A 19,342-nucleotide genomic window follows, 5' to 3' on the forward strand; every position below is an offset into this window, starting at 1 on the left:
TGATTCTCCCCAGCATCAACCTGTCAATGTGTTAACTTAATACCCCACCTTCTACCCTGTCACCTTGTTCTTCCATTACCCCAGGCTTTGTATGCATGAGTGGGGGTGGGGGAGGCATCGATTTACATCAATATGGTGCACCTGCAGGTCACAATTATGTATATTTCACAAGCAGAAGGGAGGGCCTCTTAAAACGGATAAAGGCAGGATTTGTTTCACAATCTCATCGGTTTATTAAACACCCACAAACACAACAATCACTGAGTGCCCAAAATGGAAACTTTACAGCCCCGTCGAGGGGACGACTGGGTCACGCACGAATCCTTGGGCTCCCAAAAAGCGGGAAGTTTTCTTTCCGGTCTAACCCAGCGTTCTAAACCACCAACACAATACCACATACAACAATCAACAAAACATCGAGAAAGCCTTTGTTAGCAGCAATAAAACCCACTGCCTATTCATTCATATAACAATACAGGTACTTTCAGAATTAACACAACTCGATTGCAGCACACGTTTAAATTGTTACACCGTTTCTGAGGCGCACAGGATGGGGGGGGGGTCATGGGGTGGGGAGGGTGTGATAATGGTGGAGGAGGTGTGATGATGAGGAGGTCGGTGGAGCAATGATGGGTGGTGGGTGAGGATGGGGTTGCGTGACGAAGGGTTTTTGTGTAGGATAAGGAGCTACACGAGGGGATGCATAAAAGTAGGATTTTTGGGTCGGATGATGGGATGTACAAGTTCGGGCAGTATATATGGCAGTCGGGGAAATGATTACGCATTAAATAAATCACAGTACATTTTAGGATCTTGTTAAAAAAACAAAACAAAAAAAACAACTGTTAAATGGACCTCAACCATGGTGCAAAGGAACAGCATCATGTGTTCAGCATTCCCATCTGACAATGTTAATGGTCTGCCATTCAACAACGTGAACATAAGTTGGGGCTCGTGAAAGAGTTTGTTGCTTGCGTTTCGGGTTTGCACAACAACAGAAAGGTGTATTGGAATAAAAACTTTAGAGACTTCAGGGATTAAGAGAAGGATCTGGAGAGGGCACAAGATTTGACAGGAGGCAACAGTAAGAACAGCTTGAAATCCCAAAAGAAAGTGTGCAACCCGATGGGGTCAAGCACAAAAATTGAGTCACTTGAAGAGACGAGGGTGGCATCAAGGGGGACGGGGTGGGGAGGGAGATTTGGAGGTTTACGAAAATTTGGCGATCATGCAAACAGTTCACTCGAGGAAAGCAGCACAAAAGCAGTCACCAACAATGTGGCAAGAGTAACAACCTTGGAATTAAAGTTCACCAGAGTTGCGATTCAAGAGGAATGATCGGCCGAGAGAAGCAGTAAGTGCGTCAAAGCAGCATGTAAAAGTAGACTGTTAGAATGCTGTGCAGATGTGATCCATTGAAATTAACAAATGGAGGTAATGTCAAATTAAAATAGCTTTATTTATGGGATTAATTTTAAATCCAAAATAACAATAAAATCACAAAAAGATGTTTTGAGGATTTGCTGCAGAGCCATGACAGAAGGGGGGCAGTGAGAACTGCAGAAGAACATGTCGAAATCTGGATGAGCTTCTGTAACACCGAACGTCAACTTGAGCAAACAAACTTGATACTTCACCCGCCGGTGATCGTGAGACAGTGTGACGATGATGTCGCTGGTCATGATGTTTGAACAATTGTTCAGGAGAGTCGCTAAGCCATTGACAGAGAAAAACAGCTGGTCCTCGAAATGCCAACATTCAATGAAAGAATGCAGAACAGTTAAGCGAAGAGGAATGTTTGTAATATGTTCATGAACATGAATAAACCTCGGTGACACCATTGCGGGTGATCGACAGTGCGTGGTAGGTGCGTGTGTGCATGCGTACGTTGCGGTGGGGGGTTGAGGGGATAATATGGACAATTGAGGAATTGGAAGCTAAAAAGGAAAGCAGGTTGGGTTGGGGATAGGATGAAGGGGAGAATAAGAAAGGGCATTAGGCCAGTGTTTGTAGCATTACATCGGTCGTTCTACAAGAAGAGAAAGTGGCTCTAGTTGAAGATTGACTGAAGGCAAAAGCCCTTTGCCAATCCAATGCAAATTTGGAAAAGTGAGTCGAGACCAGAACCCAGAACGCTTCACGTACGACGTTAACTGATCCATAATAGCAAATAAGGAAAGGCCAATTGCAAGATGAATCGATAAAGAAAAGAATGACGAAGCAGGAGTTAAGCCTGCTCCCTCACCATGCCTTCCTCTTTCCCCCACCCCCCAACCCCTGCCTACCCCCCTTGCTTGAAGCAAAGCACATAGTACTTCAGTCCAGGGAGATGAAAGGGACAAAGAAGACATTTCAACAGATGCCGACAGGACTTGAGAATAATGAAGAGTTCGAGTTATTCTGAGTTTCCTGGTTATTCTGATTGTAGGCCATTGCCTCCACAGGAGCACGTTAGACTTTCTTCAACACAATCATTTCCGATTTCAAATCAGATCGAGATTCATCAGGGTTTTGTTTTGGTAAATACCTCATTTTGGAGAAAAATTTATTGGTCAAATGAGTTTAGCATGGAGATGAGTGCAGGAGAGAGGGGGAGGTGAAGGCAAGCAATCTTTGGCCATTTAGCTTTTAAACCAGGAAATATTTACTTTGCTCTAACGTGTGTGCATAGGCACAGGATGACATTACATCGCTGCAATGTGCAAGTACGTCACCAGGCTCACATGAGTAAGATAGTTAAGTGGAGCCGTTGGGAGCCAAAGGTTATTGGTGGGTTTTGCTTTTCAGCCTTAAAAACACGAGGGACAAAGATTCAGGAAGAGAGGGGAAAAAGCAATTTTCAGGCTACTCTCATACACGGCACAGAATACATGTCCATAATCAAGGTGTTAGTCTGGAGGTAAAATATTCTCAAAACAAGCATCTGGGGGTCAGACTAACCAAGGGTAAGCTGATTTCAGGAAAGGACAGAGGTGGTCGTCCTTCAGAGGGAACACCCACTTGTGAGCATCAATATCGCACAGTTTCCTTCAATAGAACAAGCTATGCCAGCACCTCTCCCGAATGAAACATTCTCATGCCTCACTCTGTTGCACCACTCTACGAGGCTCTCGTGCCGATACCGGTAAGGTGAATCAAATGACGTCACAACACTTTATATGACTGCAGTCGACTAAATCCCTTCACAACCGAGCCCTCCTTAGAGGACTCCAATATCCTCAATAAAGAGGGAATGACCAGTGTATGGTAAGCACAAAGGAGAGGAACATTAATAATAATAATAATAATAATAATAATAATAATAATAATAATAATAAGACAAACAACATACAAACGGGGTTAGAACCAGTACAGGGGGGAAACCAAAACAAGATGTGCAATAACATGGCAGCAACGACTGATGAACCGAAACAAAAGTTAATTTTTCCAAGCAAAACAGGAACAATTCCACAGCCAGAGAACCAGAAGAAGATTTATTCTTCCTTACAAATGCAGGCCGTATGTTTATCCTTTGCCTTCTTCAGCTTACAATCTGTGCATTAGTCTTCACTTCCAGCCCCAGGCTTGCGAGACAAGTTTTCCTATGGCTGGTCATACCTGCAGAAGTAAAGTATCAGTTTTCCCTTGAAATTGACAACTTGTAACATTGTCCAAGTGCTATCTGTGTCCAGATCACAAACCTTACCCCACCTCTCTTAATGTGTGGGGTTCACTCGGCCAGAGACTTACAGCAAACTATTTGTGTCTGTGGACAGGAAGGCATCCGGAAAAGGTGGTGAGTCTGTTAGAGCTGGTCCCTCAATCCCACCTTCACCGCTTTCTCTTACTGTCAAACACAAGGGGGAGGTGAGGAGAGGAAGAGGGGGAGAGGGGGAGAGTGCACATGAGCATCCCGAAGGAATGGGAAACGCTATTGTAATTTGGCTATGTCATTGAGTGTGTGAACGAGAATCTACACAAAGATCTGCTTTCCTATAGATGGTTTGTTCTCAGATCGACTGTAATCTCTACACCCCAGAGAAGCTTGACATTGTTAAACACTCAGGTTTGTTTTGTCTCGAGTTATTTTACTTCTTACATCATCATGACATGTACGCTAAGTGAATTTCACCAAATGCAGGAACGGATTCTCAGTTTCAACAGACGATGACTTGCATCACTGAAAATGGCTTGTGAGGTGTTCCCATCTGAGCACTTAGCTCCCAGGCTCCCACTCACTCTGCTCTCTTTCTCTCTCAGCCCTCTGACCCTCCTCAGCTCATCTGAGATGCAAGCGTTCTTCCAGTTACCCCCTCTTGATTAAACTCCCAAGATGAAAGTTTGCTGTACATCTCCACTTTGTTGGTTCCTCTTTTCTGTAATTTGTGGAACTACTTTCCTGAAGTTCTTCAACCATAATCTTTACTCCAAAAAGTAAAACTGTACAACTGTTTTCACTTTTACAACCAATTTTAAAGCAAATCCACTTGTATTGGTAGAAGACTGGCATGTCTGCAAATACCGGGAAACAGGAATCCAGAAGTAGATCCATTCAGAGGCAGCAGCCGGATAGATATGGTAGTTGGGTCATCTGGAGAGCTTCCATGACCGTGGAGAGCGAAGGTTGGTTTCTCAATGGATTTGTCTTCTATGAGGGTTCATTTGAAAAAATAGCGGGGGTGACCCTCGCGAAAGTGTGGGCTAACTCCGCAGGGGGCCAAAAACCAAAATAGCCACCACCCACCATCTTGATAATATAATTGGTTTTTCAATGGTTTGGCCTAAAGTGCTTTCTGGGTTTTTTTGGGTCGAGGAATTCAAATTTAATATCAGTTTTATGATCCGGCCTCATTATGGCCTCCAAGTCAAAGATGGCCACCGCCTGCCATGTTGTAAATTGGTTTTTCAATGGTTTGGCCTACAGTGCTGATCAGCATATGCTTTCTGGGGTTTTTGGGGTCGAGGAATTCAAATTTAATATCAGTTTTATGATCTGGCCTCGTTATGGCCTCCAAATCAAAGATGGCCGCCATCCACCATATTGTAAATTGGTGTTTCAATGGTTGGTACAAACAATTGCCCACCCTCCCCAAAGTCACGAAAGTCCTGATCCCAAAGTGATCCATCTAATGAAATGTGCATATACTCCGACATGTTTATTCATCATGTCAGCAACAGTTGTGGTGGATTACATGTTAACTTAGGTACTTAGGCTTCATTTCTGTCATGAAATCCATTTAATCACAAAACCTGGGGCACGTTTAGGGTAAACGAAGCACTCCAAGACCCTTTGAATATTCAGGTGTCCTGCCTGTACACCTTAGTTACTCATCCGAATCTGTAGATTCCCTGATCTCACTTTCATCATCACTGCACTCATCATTGCTATCATCTGGGCAGTCAGAAAGTTTGAGCTTCTTGGGCAAGGCAGGGCTGGTGTGGCGCACTGGTTTGCACTTGCAATTTATGATTTCCCAACCATGGCCGATTGGGGAAGGATGCTCAACCAAGTTGTAATGGAGTTGGCAATAGGTGATGAAGTTCGTTCGTTCCACATGTTGAGTCAACGCGTCATCATCGGGTGGAAGTCGGGCTGTACTCTTTTTCTTCATTTTATGCCACTTGGAAGCTCTGGCCTGTCCACAAGTACCATCTGCATTCTCATCGTAGACCTTTGAAAGGACAAATGCTTTCATATTGTCCTATAATTCAAGACTCTTCCCAACTCACCCAAGAAACTCGAGTTTCAGGATCATTCACACACTTCTCCAGCAATTTCTTTTTCCCATGGCCATAGAAACCTGATGTGTGATCACTACCGGTTATCACATGGAGAGGTATTATAATATTTGCGACATCCTCTGAGAGCATGGCATGACAATTGACTAAACCATCCTTGCGTTTAATCAGCAGATCACCATGAAGTTGATGCGAGACATATGCCGCTTGGACATACACATCTGTGTCCTCACTGTCTATAACAACTGCCCCAGTGACGTTGTTGGTCCGTAGTCTGGCATAGATAGATAGTATCATTGTATCTGCCTCAGGATGCTTGAATCCAAAGTCTGTGGTCGGCACGCATGTGCTCAAGTCGATTGACTTCTCACCCTTGCAGTATATGATGCTACCTTTCACTTGACCAACATGTGTTTTCATCTGTTCCATCACAAGTTTTTGCAATCTGACCTTGTTATCCGAATTGACCATTAGTTTGTTGAACTCAACAGATCCTGGAAATATGTCTTCAGGCTTGGGGAAAACATTTGGGATGTGTTGATGTTTGGCTGCCTGTCGCTTGTGCTCATCATCCTTGATGCTGAACTGAAGGTCATACCTGTCATTGACTAGAATGATCGGACGTGCATCAGCGTGGCGCGAGATGACAATATTGCAGATCTTATCTAAATAGTCATTCCAGCGATATTGCAAACCATCCCTTTTTACAGCCTCACGATCGTCCAATGTGGGGGTGGCTAACTGCCAGATCAGTCCCATGTCCACACGGCTGATGTGGTCCTGTGGTTTCTCAGGAACTGGGTGTTGCTTGAATTCGTACAACAGCTTGCTCTTACAGGTTTTTCGCATTGAGCCATCTACATTGTAGACTGACAAGCACTCATCAGTAACTCGCCATTCTAGAACCGACTCAAGTTTGACCATACCAGATCCCACTGTAAGGTCTATCAAGGTAGCCAACCCAGACTTCTCCATTTGGGCCACTTTCATGGCTGTACCAGATGGGATACAGAACTGGTCGCTTGCAAAATTCAGTCTTTTATTCCTGTGAATTGTTGCAGTGAGAGGCTGAATCTTCGTAAAAACACGCTCCTGTAGGAAAGTTTCAACCTGCGTCTGACCATCTTGGAGTGCTGTCTTGAGGTCATTGACTAGCTGTGGTGAGGCAACCAGACCGGACTGTAGCGATCTTAGTGTTGGTTTTGATTCATCAAATGGATCGGCTTCAAACTCAGTCAAGCACGCTTGTAGATCCTGAACTGCCTGCTCATCTTTTTTCATTCTAACTGGTTGACACTCAGCATGTTTCCTATTTCGACGCTTGCACTTGAGATTCTGATTAACAGCAGCTTTTACCCTTGCAACATTGTTTGCATTCCATGTTGTTGAAAAGAGTTGCTTCTCATTCTGCAGGAGTTGAAGCCACCCTGATTTCAACTTAGAGTTGAGATTCAGTCATTTCTATCCAAAGGTCCATTGGCTGGCAAGAATAGGGTAGCCCTGTCATTGACTGTGCAAAATGCTCATTGAAGAAGGCCATTTGTTCATGTGACAGTGAAGACAGCATTGCCCAATAATCGGGCAACCACCGCCCATAATCATGGTTATCGTACGCCATCAATCCAGGCAACATGTGGTATGTTGATGATAAGTATTGCGGGCCATTTCGTGCATGACATGCATCAATACTTTGAACTAGAGGATCAGTCATTTCTATGAACGAGAGCCAGAAGTCACCCATGTCGGTACCAGTCTTCTTATAAACTTTTTTAATCAGCTCCTTTATCTCATCCTCCTCCTGGAGATCACCGTGTGCCTTTTGAATGGCCTCTTATATCTCAGTAAATGCATTGCGAAGAATGTCCACATTGGATTTGATGTCTTCAGAGTTCTCCTTGCTCCAGGAGTTTACACAGACGTTTATGGATAAGGACCTCTCTGAAGAACATAATGCGTTCCCGCCTGTAGTGCTTTCATCGTAGTGCCTGGTCAACAGATCCCTCCACTACTACCCCAGCTGCAACCAGAGTATCTGCCATACCAGATCCCTCAAATCTCTTACAGACCGCATAGATGTAGGACATCTGCTGGTGAAATGCACCAAGAATTGGGATGATGTTCTTAAACAATTCTGAATTCTCTGCTTTCAGCTGCACAATTGCCTTATAGGTTGGCATGTCACCTACGAGAAAGGAGCATGGAATACTCTTCTCCCGCATAGCTGCAAGTAGTTTCACCATAATATCATGCACGACTGATTTGCTTGGAGGTTCATTGTAGGTAGTATGATAGTATGGCTTGCTCCTTTTGAGTGGTGGATGATGGCAGGACTGGGCACCGCTGTATGCTGGAGCACATTGCTTATCAGGAGGTGGTCTTGTTCCATGGTTATCTGCTCGAGATAGTGCATGTATAACAGAACGAGCACGTTGCGGGTTCAAGCCATCCACAGGTGGATCTACCTTCTCCCGAGCTGGTGGTTCACTCGTACTACCAGGAGGACACCTGTATTGCTGGACCTGTGTTAGATTGGCGCACTTTTGCGTCAGCTGTGCAGAAATTTCTTTCTTCACAAGCTTTGAAGGAGGATCCTTGTTAGGTTTCTTCTCATAGCCCTGTGGCTGTACAAGCATGACGTTTGTTCGATGAGCCCCTGATGCATTGCCTGTCATGGTATCAATGTTGAAGTCATCATTGTCAACAACCACGATGGCTGGTTTGCAATCTGCAATCTCCTGTGGGCAGGTTCCCGATGCGTTAACATCCATTAAAGCCCAGTGATCATAGAGGAGCAGAGTGTCTGCACAGCTGATGCAAACACCACTCTTGTGTAAAGTATCTACCAGCTCTTTACTTCTGGTCATACCATGTACAGTTACCCCCATGTTTATAACTGCTGTGGTGCGCTGTCCTGTGATGTAGTAGGAGATCATAGAGGCGAGACTGAGAGTACTGGGACTGATGTTTGGAGTTTTTCTGTCGGGTTGCTTCAGCCAGGTCAACAGCTGTACCAGCAACTCACATACCTCTTCAGCTTCTTCTAGATTATCTACTCGGAGTGGCCAGCGGATAGAAGATGTATTCTTTACCTTCTTGGAAATTCTTCGGGCCATGTTCTGCAGGAGCTGCTCATCACTGATGCCAAGGGATGACATTACTGCCTCAATGTAGTCACCTCCACCACAAACATCATAGACCAACTCACTCTTGTTCCTTTCACTTCTCTCTTTGAAACCAATACTGTGTTGATACTCCTTAATTAGCAATTCCTTGATATAGGAAGATTTGACATCACCTACTGGATATCCGTAGTCACCTACAATAAGTTTGTAATCTTCTAGAAGAGACTGCAAAGAATGGATTTCATGCTCATTAAAGATGACCAAGTCCACATGTCTGAAAAACACACTCCTGGCCTCTGGAAGAGACACACTCTGTAAGTGCATCGCATCTTCAGGCTTCAACTGTCTGTGACTGATGTACTTCTGCCAACAGGTATGGTGATACATGATATCATTTGCAAAAGGATCTGCCAGTGCTGATGTTGATTCAATAAGCCGAGTCAAACGATCTCTCGGCTGCCTATCTTCTTCGATCAGGATAGGATGGCGTCTGAAGGCTCGCCATGCTGATTTAGTATTGATTCTAAAGAGTTTGCTGCCTGATCTGTTTGGGTGCTTGGTGTCCTCACCTTTCATACACCAAACACACTTCGTTTTATCATGGAGAGGTCCACCCTTTGAGGAACGCAGACGCTTGGGTGATAAAAGGCTCTCTCGATCATCATCACATCGTTCTGAACCAAGAGTTTGACTGAAACTCTGGGCAATGTCACTTTCTTTCTCTTTGCGTTTTATGGCTTTCCCGAGGTTGGACGATGATGATAGTGTGACATAACATGAATCGTGCACATAGTAACCAGTTGGCCCTTTATCCCATGCAGTGTTGTTATGAACATCACCAAATTTGTCCAGTCCTTTCCAGTTTTTTTTGATTTCGCTTGTAAACGTTCCAATTTAGCTTGCGTAATAGTATCAGCAGCATTGCAAGGCTTTCCACATTTTAGCATGCATTCATACGACATGACTGGTAACAGGAAACGGCTTTGAAGTAGCGTTTATCCTTTATACTGATGCCTCAGAAATGCAGAGCAAGATGCATGCAGACCTGAAAGTATAAAACCAACGTCTAATTTGAAACGACATGTCAGGTTTTTATGTTTTTATGTTATTATCCTCAGATGCAGTGGTATCCAACAGCACACATGCAGGTAGACCTCAAAAATACAAAAGGACATACACGTTAATTTCATAAAAGTATGAGGCATATGCAGCTCAGCGCTGTTGACAATGACATTTACAAACTATTTTTTTCAAGATGGCCAACGGTGGCCATCTTGGTATTGCTGCTCATAATGAGATCAGACACATAACTGATATTAAATATGAAATATTTGATCCAAACAACCCCAGAAAGCATATATGCTGATCAGCACTGAAGGCCAAACCATTGAAAAACCAATTTACAATATGGCGGGTGGCGGTCATCTTTGATTTGGAGGCCATAATGAGGTCGGATCATAAAACTGATATTAAATATGAATTCCTCGACCCAAAAAAACCCAGAAAGCATATGCAGATCAGCACTTTAGGCAAAACCATTGAAAAACCAATTATCAAGATGGTGGGTGGCGGCCATTTTGGTTTTTGGCCCCCTGCGGAATTAGCCCACACTTTCGCGAGGGTCACCCCCGCTATTTTTTCAAATTAACCCTCATAGAAGACAAATCCATTGAGAAACCAACCTTCGCTCTCCACGGTCACGGAAGTTCTCCAGATGACCCAACTATGAGCTCAAAGACAAAGCAAATAAATTACAACAATTTCCATAGCATCGAGATTGCAGCATGTGCATTATAAAAGGGACAATACCATGTCGGGACATCCGTGGTACGAAAGCAGTCAGCGAAACGGGGCTTGGACCAGACTCCAATGGGATGGGGAAGTGAGAGAAATGCTGGAGCATGTCAAGTGCAGAGCCGAACCACAGGTGCTGCACACGACACCGCCCGTCTGCACCGACGGCCACCCGAAGATGCTGTAACACATGGAGTGCAACATGCGAGACAAAGATGGAGATGTTGTATCAACACTCAAATCCAACATTACCAAAGTGAGGCGAAGAAAAGTGGGCCAGGGGTGGGGGAAGGAAGCGGGATGTTGAATTTCTGGTGTTTTTTTTTTTTGGGGGGGGATATTTCAATAGGCTACCTTAGCCTTCGCAAGGCAGTTGAAGGTGAGGACATACTCTCCATGTCGTGTTTCACTTTGCCGCACCAGGAACGAACCATGAGCATCTGGTCCTCCTGCCAACACAAGCTGAGCAGCACGTGGGCGAGACAGAGGGCCATGAAACCAGGGAAATGCTGAGAGTGGTACAGGGTGGTTGGGATCAGATGGCGGAGGTGGAAGTAGACTCTCTGTTGGAGGGAGTGAAAAGAAAGGAGTGAAGACACACCGATTTCAAAGTAATATACATAGTTGGACAACAGACACCGACAACACGACCAACAACCACCAACACCAGATCTCAGACACAGAAAGAGAAGGTGAATGAAAGGCCGATAGCATCTGAGTTAGCCTGTTTAGCATTTGCATCTGAGCACTTGGCTCGTGTCAATGTTGCGATTGCCCTCTGCTTCAAATTGCACACAGTTTTGTCAACCGTCTCACAAAAGGGAGAGTTAAAGCCATTAAACCGATGTAGTGGTTCGTGAAAGGTTTGCGTTTCACGGTGCAATTCCTTACAATAGCCCAACTAACCTCCGTGGGCACTTCCACTGGGAGATGAAGAGCTTGGTTGGACAATGCCCTCGACAAATGGCATGCTGGGAAATTCCGCTCCTTCACCCTCCGAACTGAAAACGTACACCAGTACAATCCTTCGCATCGGCTCATTTGGAATTTCATTTACTTTGTTCAATATAAAGTTCCAACAGCATGTGACATGAGAGCATCACATCATCGGACTGGAGGGGACCTTTTGGGTCAACAACAACAAAAAACTGATTTTATGTGAAAATTGGAAATTACTGCATTTTTAATTCACCGTTAAACAAAAAAAAAAGAAATGCTAAAGATATTTAATGGCTCAAGGAATTACCTAAACCACAAATGAGTCTTAATCACCGCATTTAAAACAAAATGTAATATTTTCACAAAGGAAAAGATACGAGTGCAGCAATTCTGCATCCATCATCCTATTTCTTACCCACTCCTTCCCATGCACACTTAAATATTAATCGTACTGGTGAGATGAGTGAAACAAATCACAGGAAATCAAATCCATTTTGGACGACAGGAATATAAATATTCACCAGAATCACGACATCCGACGACGTCTTACCGGCCCTGCATGCAGTCAGAAATGTCCACCAACCATGATCTCAGCTGCAGCCCATCAACGGTCTCAAACAAATACTCTTCCTGGAGCTCAGTCTGCAGGACATGGCACAGTTTTACATCAACTTCCTATATTGTCTGTCTCCTTATCGCTCATCCTCAATCTAATCTTAATTTCCATTGCCATCCAACCACTCGATTAGACCTGCATGCAGAGCCAAAGCATTTGATAAAACGTGGTCATGTCATGTTACCTTTATCACAAATGTGTTTTCTCTGTCTGGCATTTCCAACGGCGTCGTCGTCCTCGCTTCGACAATACTTGTACATGTCACACTTGCCCGTGGTTTGGTCATCTGTAGCAAATGAAAGCCAATAACATTTCAGCATCTTGCCTGCCAAGCCAAGGGTGGTTTTAATAACAATAATGATGATGAAAGAGAAAAGCGTAAAAATGAACCTTTGGTGGAGAGAATATTTCCAGCAAGTAATGAGCAGACAGAGTGGAGGACAACCGTAAACAGAGGCGGCATCTCTCCCAACGAAGCTGCCCTTCCTCAGCTGCAACTGCAAACCTCAGGGCTCCCTCACGCCTTACGCCCACTTCTCCATGACCATCGCTGCAACTTCCTGCACCAGCACCACCACCCTCACCACCACGCCACACAAGAGAGAGCCGCTGGAGTTGACGAGACCAGCCAAGACCCATACCCGAACTTGACTGTGCAGTGTCACGACGAAACAACCCACGGACATTTCGGCCAAGTCGACGCAGCGAGAACCGTTTACGAACACGAGCAAGAGCATCCGTTTGGCCACTTCGATTCCCTCCCCTGATGTCATCTGAGCTGTGGGATTTTGGAGTCCGGAGCTTAACCACATCATGTCCGGTGCCCGGCAGCCCTAAGGCCTGCTCCTCTGAGAACGACTGTGGGAATGGGACAGTTTCAGAGTGGACGGCTGCATACGGTAAAGAATCATCTCCATTTTCATCATCGTCATGATTGTCATTGGTGAAATCTTTATCGTCGGTTAACCGATCCCCAAGTCTCTTTGCCACACTTGCATTTGAAGCTTGCACAGCAGTTGCCCGTTCCAGTTCGGAGGCAAAATGGCGGCGGAAAGATTCCGCAAAGAACAAAGAAAAGCGAGACTCTTGTGCCGAATCTTCGCTGGATCCGCAACCTGATCCACTGGACCTGCTATCCACAGACTGGCTCGCAACGAAGGCAAGGTACTGTTTAGCAAATGTGGCTGCGGCCGATCTGGCATGTCGTTCACAAAAATCATGCCAGCGAGCTGCACACTGCTCTTCTTCTCCGTCTTTCTGTCCATGTGAAACTCCAGCTCCCTTCTCTTTATCATATCCCAGTCCATGCTCCACATCGAATTCAACACAACCACCGTCCACTCCTGGCTCCCCGTTCATCTTGATATTTGTTGCTATTACAATTACGTTTTACTTTCCCTTCATGGTCATAATTTTAGTTTCCTTCCCCATTACCATTTCTCCTCTTCTTTCATGCGAGAGGATAATCAGCTCTCTCTCATTTTCATTTCTCAAGTAGCCATTGGCTTGTGTCGTTCCTATTAGCCATCTCTCACTCTCCTTTCTTCATAATCTCCAGCTCCTTTAAACCAGCTCTGTGGGTTTGTGATTTAAAAAAAAAAACATCGAATGTAATGGTTCATTTCTGAGGTCAGAAATAACATTATTTTGGATAAAGTGAGACTTTTCAGGGTCACTGCATTGTCTACACAAAATCATCTGCACAATCATCAAGCATATACAGTGGCCTGCAAAAATATTCACCTGCGACCAATAATGCCACATTTCGATGAATTATGCAAAACAATTTTTCCAAATAAACTTTTTTTATTCATAACTGAAGAGATGAAACTACACACCGTTATAGTTGAAGTAGGTTCCGTATCGGGAATACCTGCAAAAAACATGTGCAAATCAAAATTCACTGGTTGTAAAAGTATTCAGCCCCTTAGGTCAGAACTTGGTGGAAGAACTTTTACAGCAATGACTGCTATGAGTATTTCTGGGTCGGTCTCTATATCAGCTTTGCACAGTGAGATGGTGAAATATTTGCCCATTCTTCACGTGAAAATTGCTCTCGTTCTGCCAAGTTTGATGGGGATCGTCAATGGACTGCAATCTTCAAGTCTCGCCATAAATGTTCAATTAGGTTCAAGTCAGGACTTTCACTGGGTCCACTCAAGAACATTTCTTTTCTTCTTATTCAGCCACAACAGTGTGGCTTTAGCTTTGTGCTTCAGATCATTGTCCTGCTGAAATGTGAATCTCCTACTCAGTTTCCAAACAATTAAGAGTGGGAGCGGCAAATTGGATTGGTGAAGATGATGTAAAATGGCGAAATATTTTGTCCAAGTACCTGTAAAACTCTTCTTTTGGAAGTGCCAACAAGGTGATTTATGTTTTGATATTTAACTTTTTAATGGCTGTTGAAAAATAAAATTCAGAAATTTACCACCATGTCATGCCATCTCGAACAAACTGCGAGCAACCACTGGAAACAGTCAGCAGCAGCTAAACGTGACGAGAAGACCACATGACAGGCCAACGAGCATGTGAGGGAGGGCAAGCAAGAACCCAAAAAAGTGCAAACGACTGTCTGTCTCTCTCGCCTCTGCCTCCCTGGGTTATATCTGCACATGATTAGGAACTATGCACCTTTCTTTCCTCTCTCTTACAGCTGAATGTATTGCTGATGATGCCTGAAGACAGAATCACAAGTCCAAGATGGAAGCTTGAAATGCTGTGCTTATGCACTTCCACTTGGGGGTTATCTTCTTTATTGATTTCCAAATACCTGTATCTCCCTCATCTCTAAAATACAAGCATGAAAATACACATCTGGAATAATACTTTTTCTCAGGTGGTGGAAGCTGAAATAATTTTAAATCAAGAAACAGGATAAAAGAAGGGCATTGGGAATTAGGAATTTTGCCGCAGGGGTGGGCCTATGAAGGACGGGACTTTGAAACTGGTCCTTTTCCACATTCCCCATGCATCGATAATGAGCAAAATGAATTGGAACAAGATGTCCTTCAGTTTGTTTTGTTTCTTGATGTAAAATGTAATTTGAAAAAGTAACATTCGTATAATGTCCCCCTCCCCCATGCTCCTCTGGGTCCCCCTCCACCAGGCTCCTCTGGGTCACCCTCCACCAGGCTCCTCTGGGTCGCCCTCCACCATGCCCCTCTGGGGTATAATGTCCCCCTCCCCCATGCTCCTCTGGGTCCCCCTCCACCAGGCTCCTCTGGGTCGCCCTCCACCATGCCCCTCTGGGTCCCCTCCCCCATGCACCTCTGGGTCCCCCTCCACCAGGCTCCTCTGGGTCCCCCTCCACCAGGCTCCTCTGGGTCCCCCTCCACCAGGCTCCTCTGGGTCCCCCTCCACCAGGCTCCTCTGGGTCCCCCTCCACCAGGCTCCTCTGGGTCCCCCTTCCCCAGGCTCCTCTGGGTCCCCCTTCCCCAGGCTCCTCTGGGTCGCCCTTCCCCAGGCTCCTCTGGGTCGCCCTCCACCATGCCCCTCTGGGTCCCCCTCGACCATTCCCCTCTGGGTCGCCCTCCCCCATGCCCCTCTGGGTCACCCTCCCCCATGCCCCTCTGGGTCACCCTCCCCCATGCCCCTCTGGGTCTCCCCTCCACCAGGCCCCTCTGGGTCTCCCCTCCACCATGCTCCTCTGGGTCCCCCTCCACCATGCTCCTCTTGGTCCCCCTCCACCAGGCTCCTCTTGGTCCCCCTCCACCAGGCTCCTCTTGGGTCCCCCTCCACCATGCCCCTCTGGGTCCCCCTCCACCATGCCCCTCTGGGTCCCCCTCCACCAGGCTCTCTGGTTCCCCCTCCACCAGGCCCCTCTGGGTCCCCCTCCCCCATGCTCCTCTTGGTCCCCCTCCACCAGGCTCCTCTTGGTCCCCCTCCACCAGGCTCGTCTGGGTCCCCCCGCCAGCATGCCCCTCTGGGTCCCCCCCCCACCAGGCCCCTCTGGACCCCCCCCCCCCATGCTCCTCTTGGTCCCCCTCCCCCCTGCTCCTCTTGGTCCCCCTCCCCCATGCTCCTCTTGGTCCCCCTCCCCCATGCTCCTCTTGGTCCCCCTCCACCAGGCTCCTCTTGGTCCCCCTCCACCATGCCCCTCTGGGTCCCCCTCCACCATGCCCCTCTGGGTCCCCTCCACCATGCCCCTCTGGGTCCCCCTCCACCAGGCTCTCTGGTTCCCCCCTCCACCAGGCCCCTCTGGGTCCCCCTCCCCCACGCTCCTCTTGTTCCCCCCCCACCAGGCTCCTCTTGGTCCCCCTCCACCAGGCTCCTCTGGGTCCCCCTCCACCATGCCCCTCTGGGTCCCCCCTCCACCAGGCCCCTCTGGGTCCCCCTCCCCCATGCTCCTCTTGGTCCCCCTCCCCCATGCTCCTCTTGGTCCCCCTCCACCAGGCTCCTCTTGGTCCCCCTCCCCCAGGCTCCTCTTGGCCCCCCCCCCCCGTGCCCCTCTGGCTCCCCCCTCCACCATGCCCCTCTGGGTCCCCCCTCCACCAGGCTCTCTGGTTCCCCCCTCCACCAGGCCCCTCTGGGTCCCCTCCCCCATGCTCCTCTTGGTCCCCCTCCACCAGGCTCCTCTTGGTCCCCCTCCACCATGCTCCTCTGGGTCCCCCTCCACCAGGCTCCTCTTGGTCCCCCTCCCCCATGCACCTCTTGGTCCCCCTTCCCACTACTCTGGTCTTTCACGGGAACAACGCTGTAGCTCATATCGCTCTGGTATTCTCTTGAAGTCAATAAGCTGGAAGTTCGAGGTCCTGTTCTTCCTTCCCTTTCGTCTTCGACTTGCAAATAAAAACACAAGACAAGGTTTTTCATTCACAAGGAGTGCTCCGTGGTCTGTGTGGTGTTCCCATCTCAAAGGATAGCTCAAGTCGAATGACTCCAGACACTCTCTGTACGTTTCCATCGTCTACCTGGCCTCGTACGTCACACAAAGGTCTCCCTTTGTCTCCCAGGGTAACTGTTCCGCACGTGATATTTATGTACAAACCTTTGAATAAAAACATTCAATTAAATGAGAACTCGTGCGGATATTAAAATACCAACGGGCCTCGTGTACAGGTGAGCTTCAGGTAAGTAAACTCAACGTCATGACGCAACATCTTGTCCCTCATGAGAGGATTTTCATGTTCACGTCAAACACTTTCATGAAATACCTCAACGGACAAAATGCACAATTGTGAAAACGCTGAAACATCGATGACAATGAGCTGGATGTTCCTGTGATACAACATAACATCATCCCGAGACGTGTCCATAACCGGGGATCGTAAACCGTGTAAAGTGACATTTCACTCCACACTTTCTTGTTTACCACACGGAATGGCGGAGCGCAGTGCACCATACCCTCCGGCTGTGCCACCGGGAACCCGTCGCGATTCTAGCAGACACCGTAGGTTTGAGGCCTAGCCGAGGCGCAACGCCGCTAATCAAGACGGCGGTGGGGGAGAAAAAAAAAGGGACAAACGAGAAGCGTGAGGGAGAAAAACCCGCTGAATGAAGTCTGAGAGGAAGATTTATAAAGATTAAAAAAAAAATTAAAAAAATCCAAGACGTACTGCGTGAGAAACTAAATAAAAGGATGAACGTCCTTGTTGTTTTTTTTTTTACCTCATGAACGTAAAAAAAAAAAAAAAAAAAAAAAAATGTATGAATAAACAAATAAATAATGAAATTACGGGTTTGCGACCCTCATGTCACATGACCAACGACGAGGCGGAGGGTTTTTTTTTTTTATTAAATTAAAAAAAATTTTACTATTAACGAAAATTCAGCAGTCAGTCAGATAAACTAATCTCTCGCCGGTATATACATTTTTGTTGAACTTTCATGTGTCCAGCGGACGGTGAAACATTGTACACATCGTACGTCGGACGCAGCACATACACCGCTCTCAAAATGTCGCCGGTAACCGGATATGTTTAAATACCTTTTTCCACACGACGGCGACCTTCCCGAAACTGAGGTTGGTCGCGCTGAACTGAACGCACTCGCCAACGGATTGTGTTATCCTGGGATTGGGATCGATGCTATGCGGCGGATTAACTGGGTGATGTACATACACCGCCTGACGTCTCGTCACAACGCAATGTGCGCCCTGGCACTCCGGCTCAATTGCTCATGAAGAGGGGGATGCCGAGTTGGATGAAGTTAACGGTTCAAGTTAGACTAGTGTGGTGAGTGTAAAGATCACTACACCTTCGGATTTTAAACTTGTGGAGACATCGAGTTGTTACAACGAAACCGATAAAAGGGTGAAACGGGACGTGTATAACGGGACGTGTATAACGGGACGTGTATAACGGGACGTGTATAACGGGACGTGTATAACGGGACGTGTATAACGGGACGTGTATAACGGGAGGAGTATAACGGGACGTGTATAACGGGAGGAGTATAACGGGAGGTGTATAACGGGAGGAGTATAACGGGAGGAGTATAACGGGACGAGTATAACGGGACGTGTATAACGGGACGTGTATAACGGGAGGAGTATAACGGGAGGAGTATAACGGAACGTGTATAACGGGAGGTTATAACGGGAGGTGTATAACGGGAGGAGTATAACGGGAGGTGTATAACGGGAGGTGTATAACGGGAGGTGTATAACGGGAGGAGTATAACGGGAGGAGTATAACGGGAGGTGTATAACGGGAGGTGTATAACGGGAGGAGTATAACGGGAGGAGTATAACGGGAGGAGTATAACGGGACGTGTATAACGGGAGGAGTATAACGGGAGGAGTATAACGGGAGGAGTATAACGGGAGGTGTATAACGGGAGGTGTATAACGGGAGGTGTATAACGGGAGGTGTATAACGGGAGGTGTATAACGGGAGGAGTATAACGGGAGGAGTATAACGGGAGGTGTATAACGGGAGGTGTATAACGGGAGGTGTATAACGGGAGGTGTATAACGGGAGGTGTATAACGGGAGGTGTATAACGGGAGGCGTGGATCGTGGATCGTACCTTCTGTATCTCTCTGATTGGCTGGATCCGGATCTTCACCAAAATCGAATCAACTCTTCCTCATCACACAAACAACATGTCCACCAAGTTTCATCCCAATCCGTCCACATGTTGTTCTTAATATTTTATTTTACGGATAAACAAAAAACAACAGTCAAATATCAAAAACACTACCGGTGTGT

The 19,342-nt window shown here is 46.6% G+C and overlaps 2 protein-coding genes across 5 annotated transcripts in view; both read right to left on the bottom strand.

The window, feature by feature from the left end:
- The window catches only part of LOC147018208 (uncharacterized), a 239,752-nt gene that overhangs the window by 206,263 nt on the left and 14,147 nt on the right, over positions 1-19,342 (bottom strand). The gene's annotated exons all lie outside the window — the stretch shown is intronic.
- LOC147018212 (SH2B adapter protein 2-like) lies at positions 210-17,816 on the bottom strand. 4 transcript variants are annotated; one of them, XM_085897693.1, is made up of 10 exons: positions 17,536-17,816; positions 14,028-14,062; positions 12,580-13,763; positions 12,374-12,475; positions 12,124-12,215; positions 11,541-11,635; positions 10,989-11,197; positions 10,650-10,815; positions 3,730-3,826; positions 210-3,597 (listed from the first exon to the last, which is right to left on the bottom strand). In XM_085897693.1, exons 3-10 carry the CDS (start codon positions 13,546-13,548, stop codon positions 3,582-3,584), a joined length of 1,746 nt encoding a protein of 581 aa, XP_085753819.1. In that variant the 5' UTR covers positions 13,549-13,763; positions 14,028-14,062; positions 17,536-17,816; the 3' UTR covers positions 210-3,581. The 4 variants fall into 4 exon arrangements, with proteins under 4 accessions (XP_085753819.1, XP_085753818.1, XP_085753821.1 ...); XM_085897692.1 differs by having other exon boundaries at positions 17,504-17,816; XM_085897695.1 differs by lacking the exon at positions 14,028-14,062.

Source organism: Eptatretus burgeri, chromosome 10, assembly GCF_056783735.1.
Source record: "Eptatretus burgeri isolate ZD-2024b chromosome 10, Ebu_testis_v1, whole genome shotgun sequence".
Lineage (NCBI taxonomy): Eukaryota > Metazoa > Chordata > Myxini > Myxiniformes > Myxinidae > Eptatretus > Eptatretus burgeri.

What these genes read in the sequence shown, in the direction of transcription:
- LOC147018212 (XM_085897695.1), bottom strand. Translation starts at nt 13,548, where the DNA reads ATGAACGGGGAGCCAGGAGTGGACGGTGGTTGTGTTGAATTCGATGTG. An exon ending in ACTGCCTTGCGAAGGCTAAG is followed by an intron (nt 10,816 to 10,988) that starts GTAGCCTATTGA and finishes CATGTGTTACAG; the next exon opens with CATCTTCGGGTGGCCGTCGG. An exon ending in ACCACGGATGTCCCGACATG is followed by an intron (nt 3,827 to 10,649) that starts GTATTGTCCCTT and finishes TGTGTTTGACAG; the next exon opens with TAAGAGAAAGCGGTGAAGGT.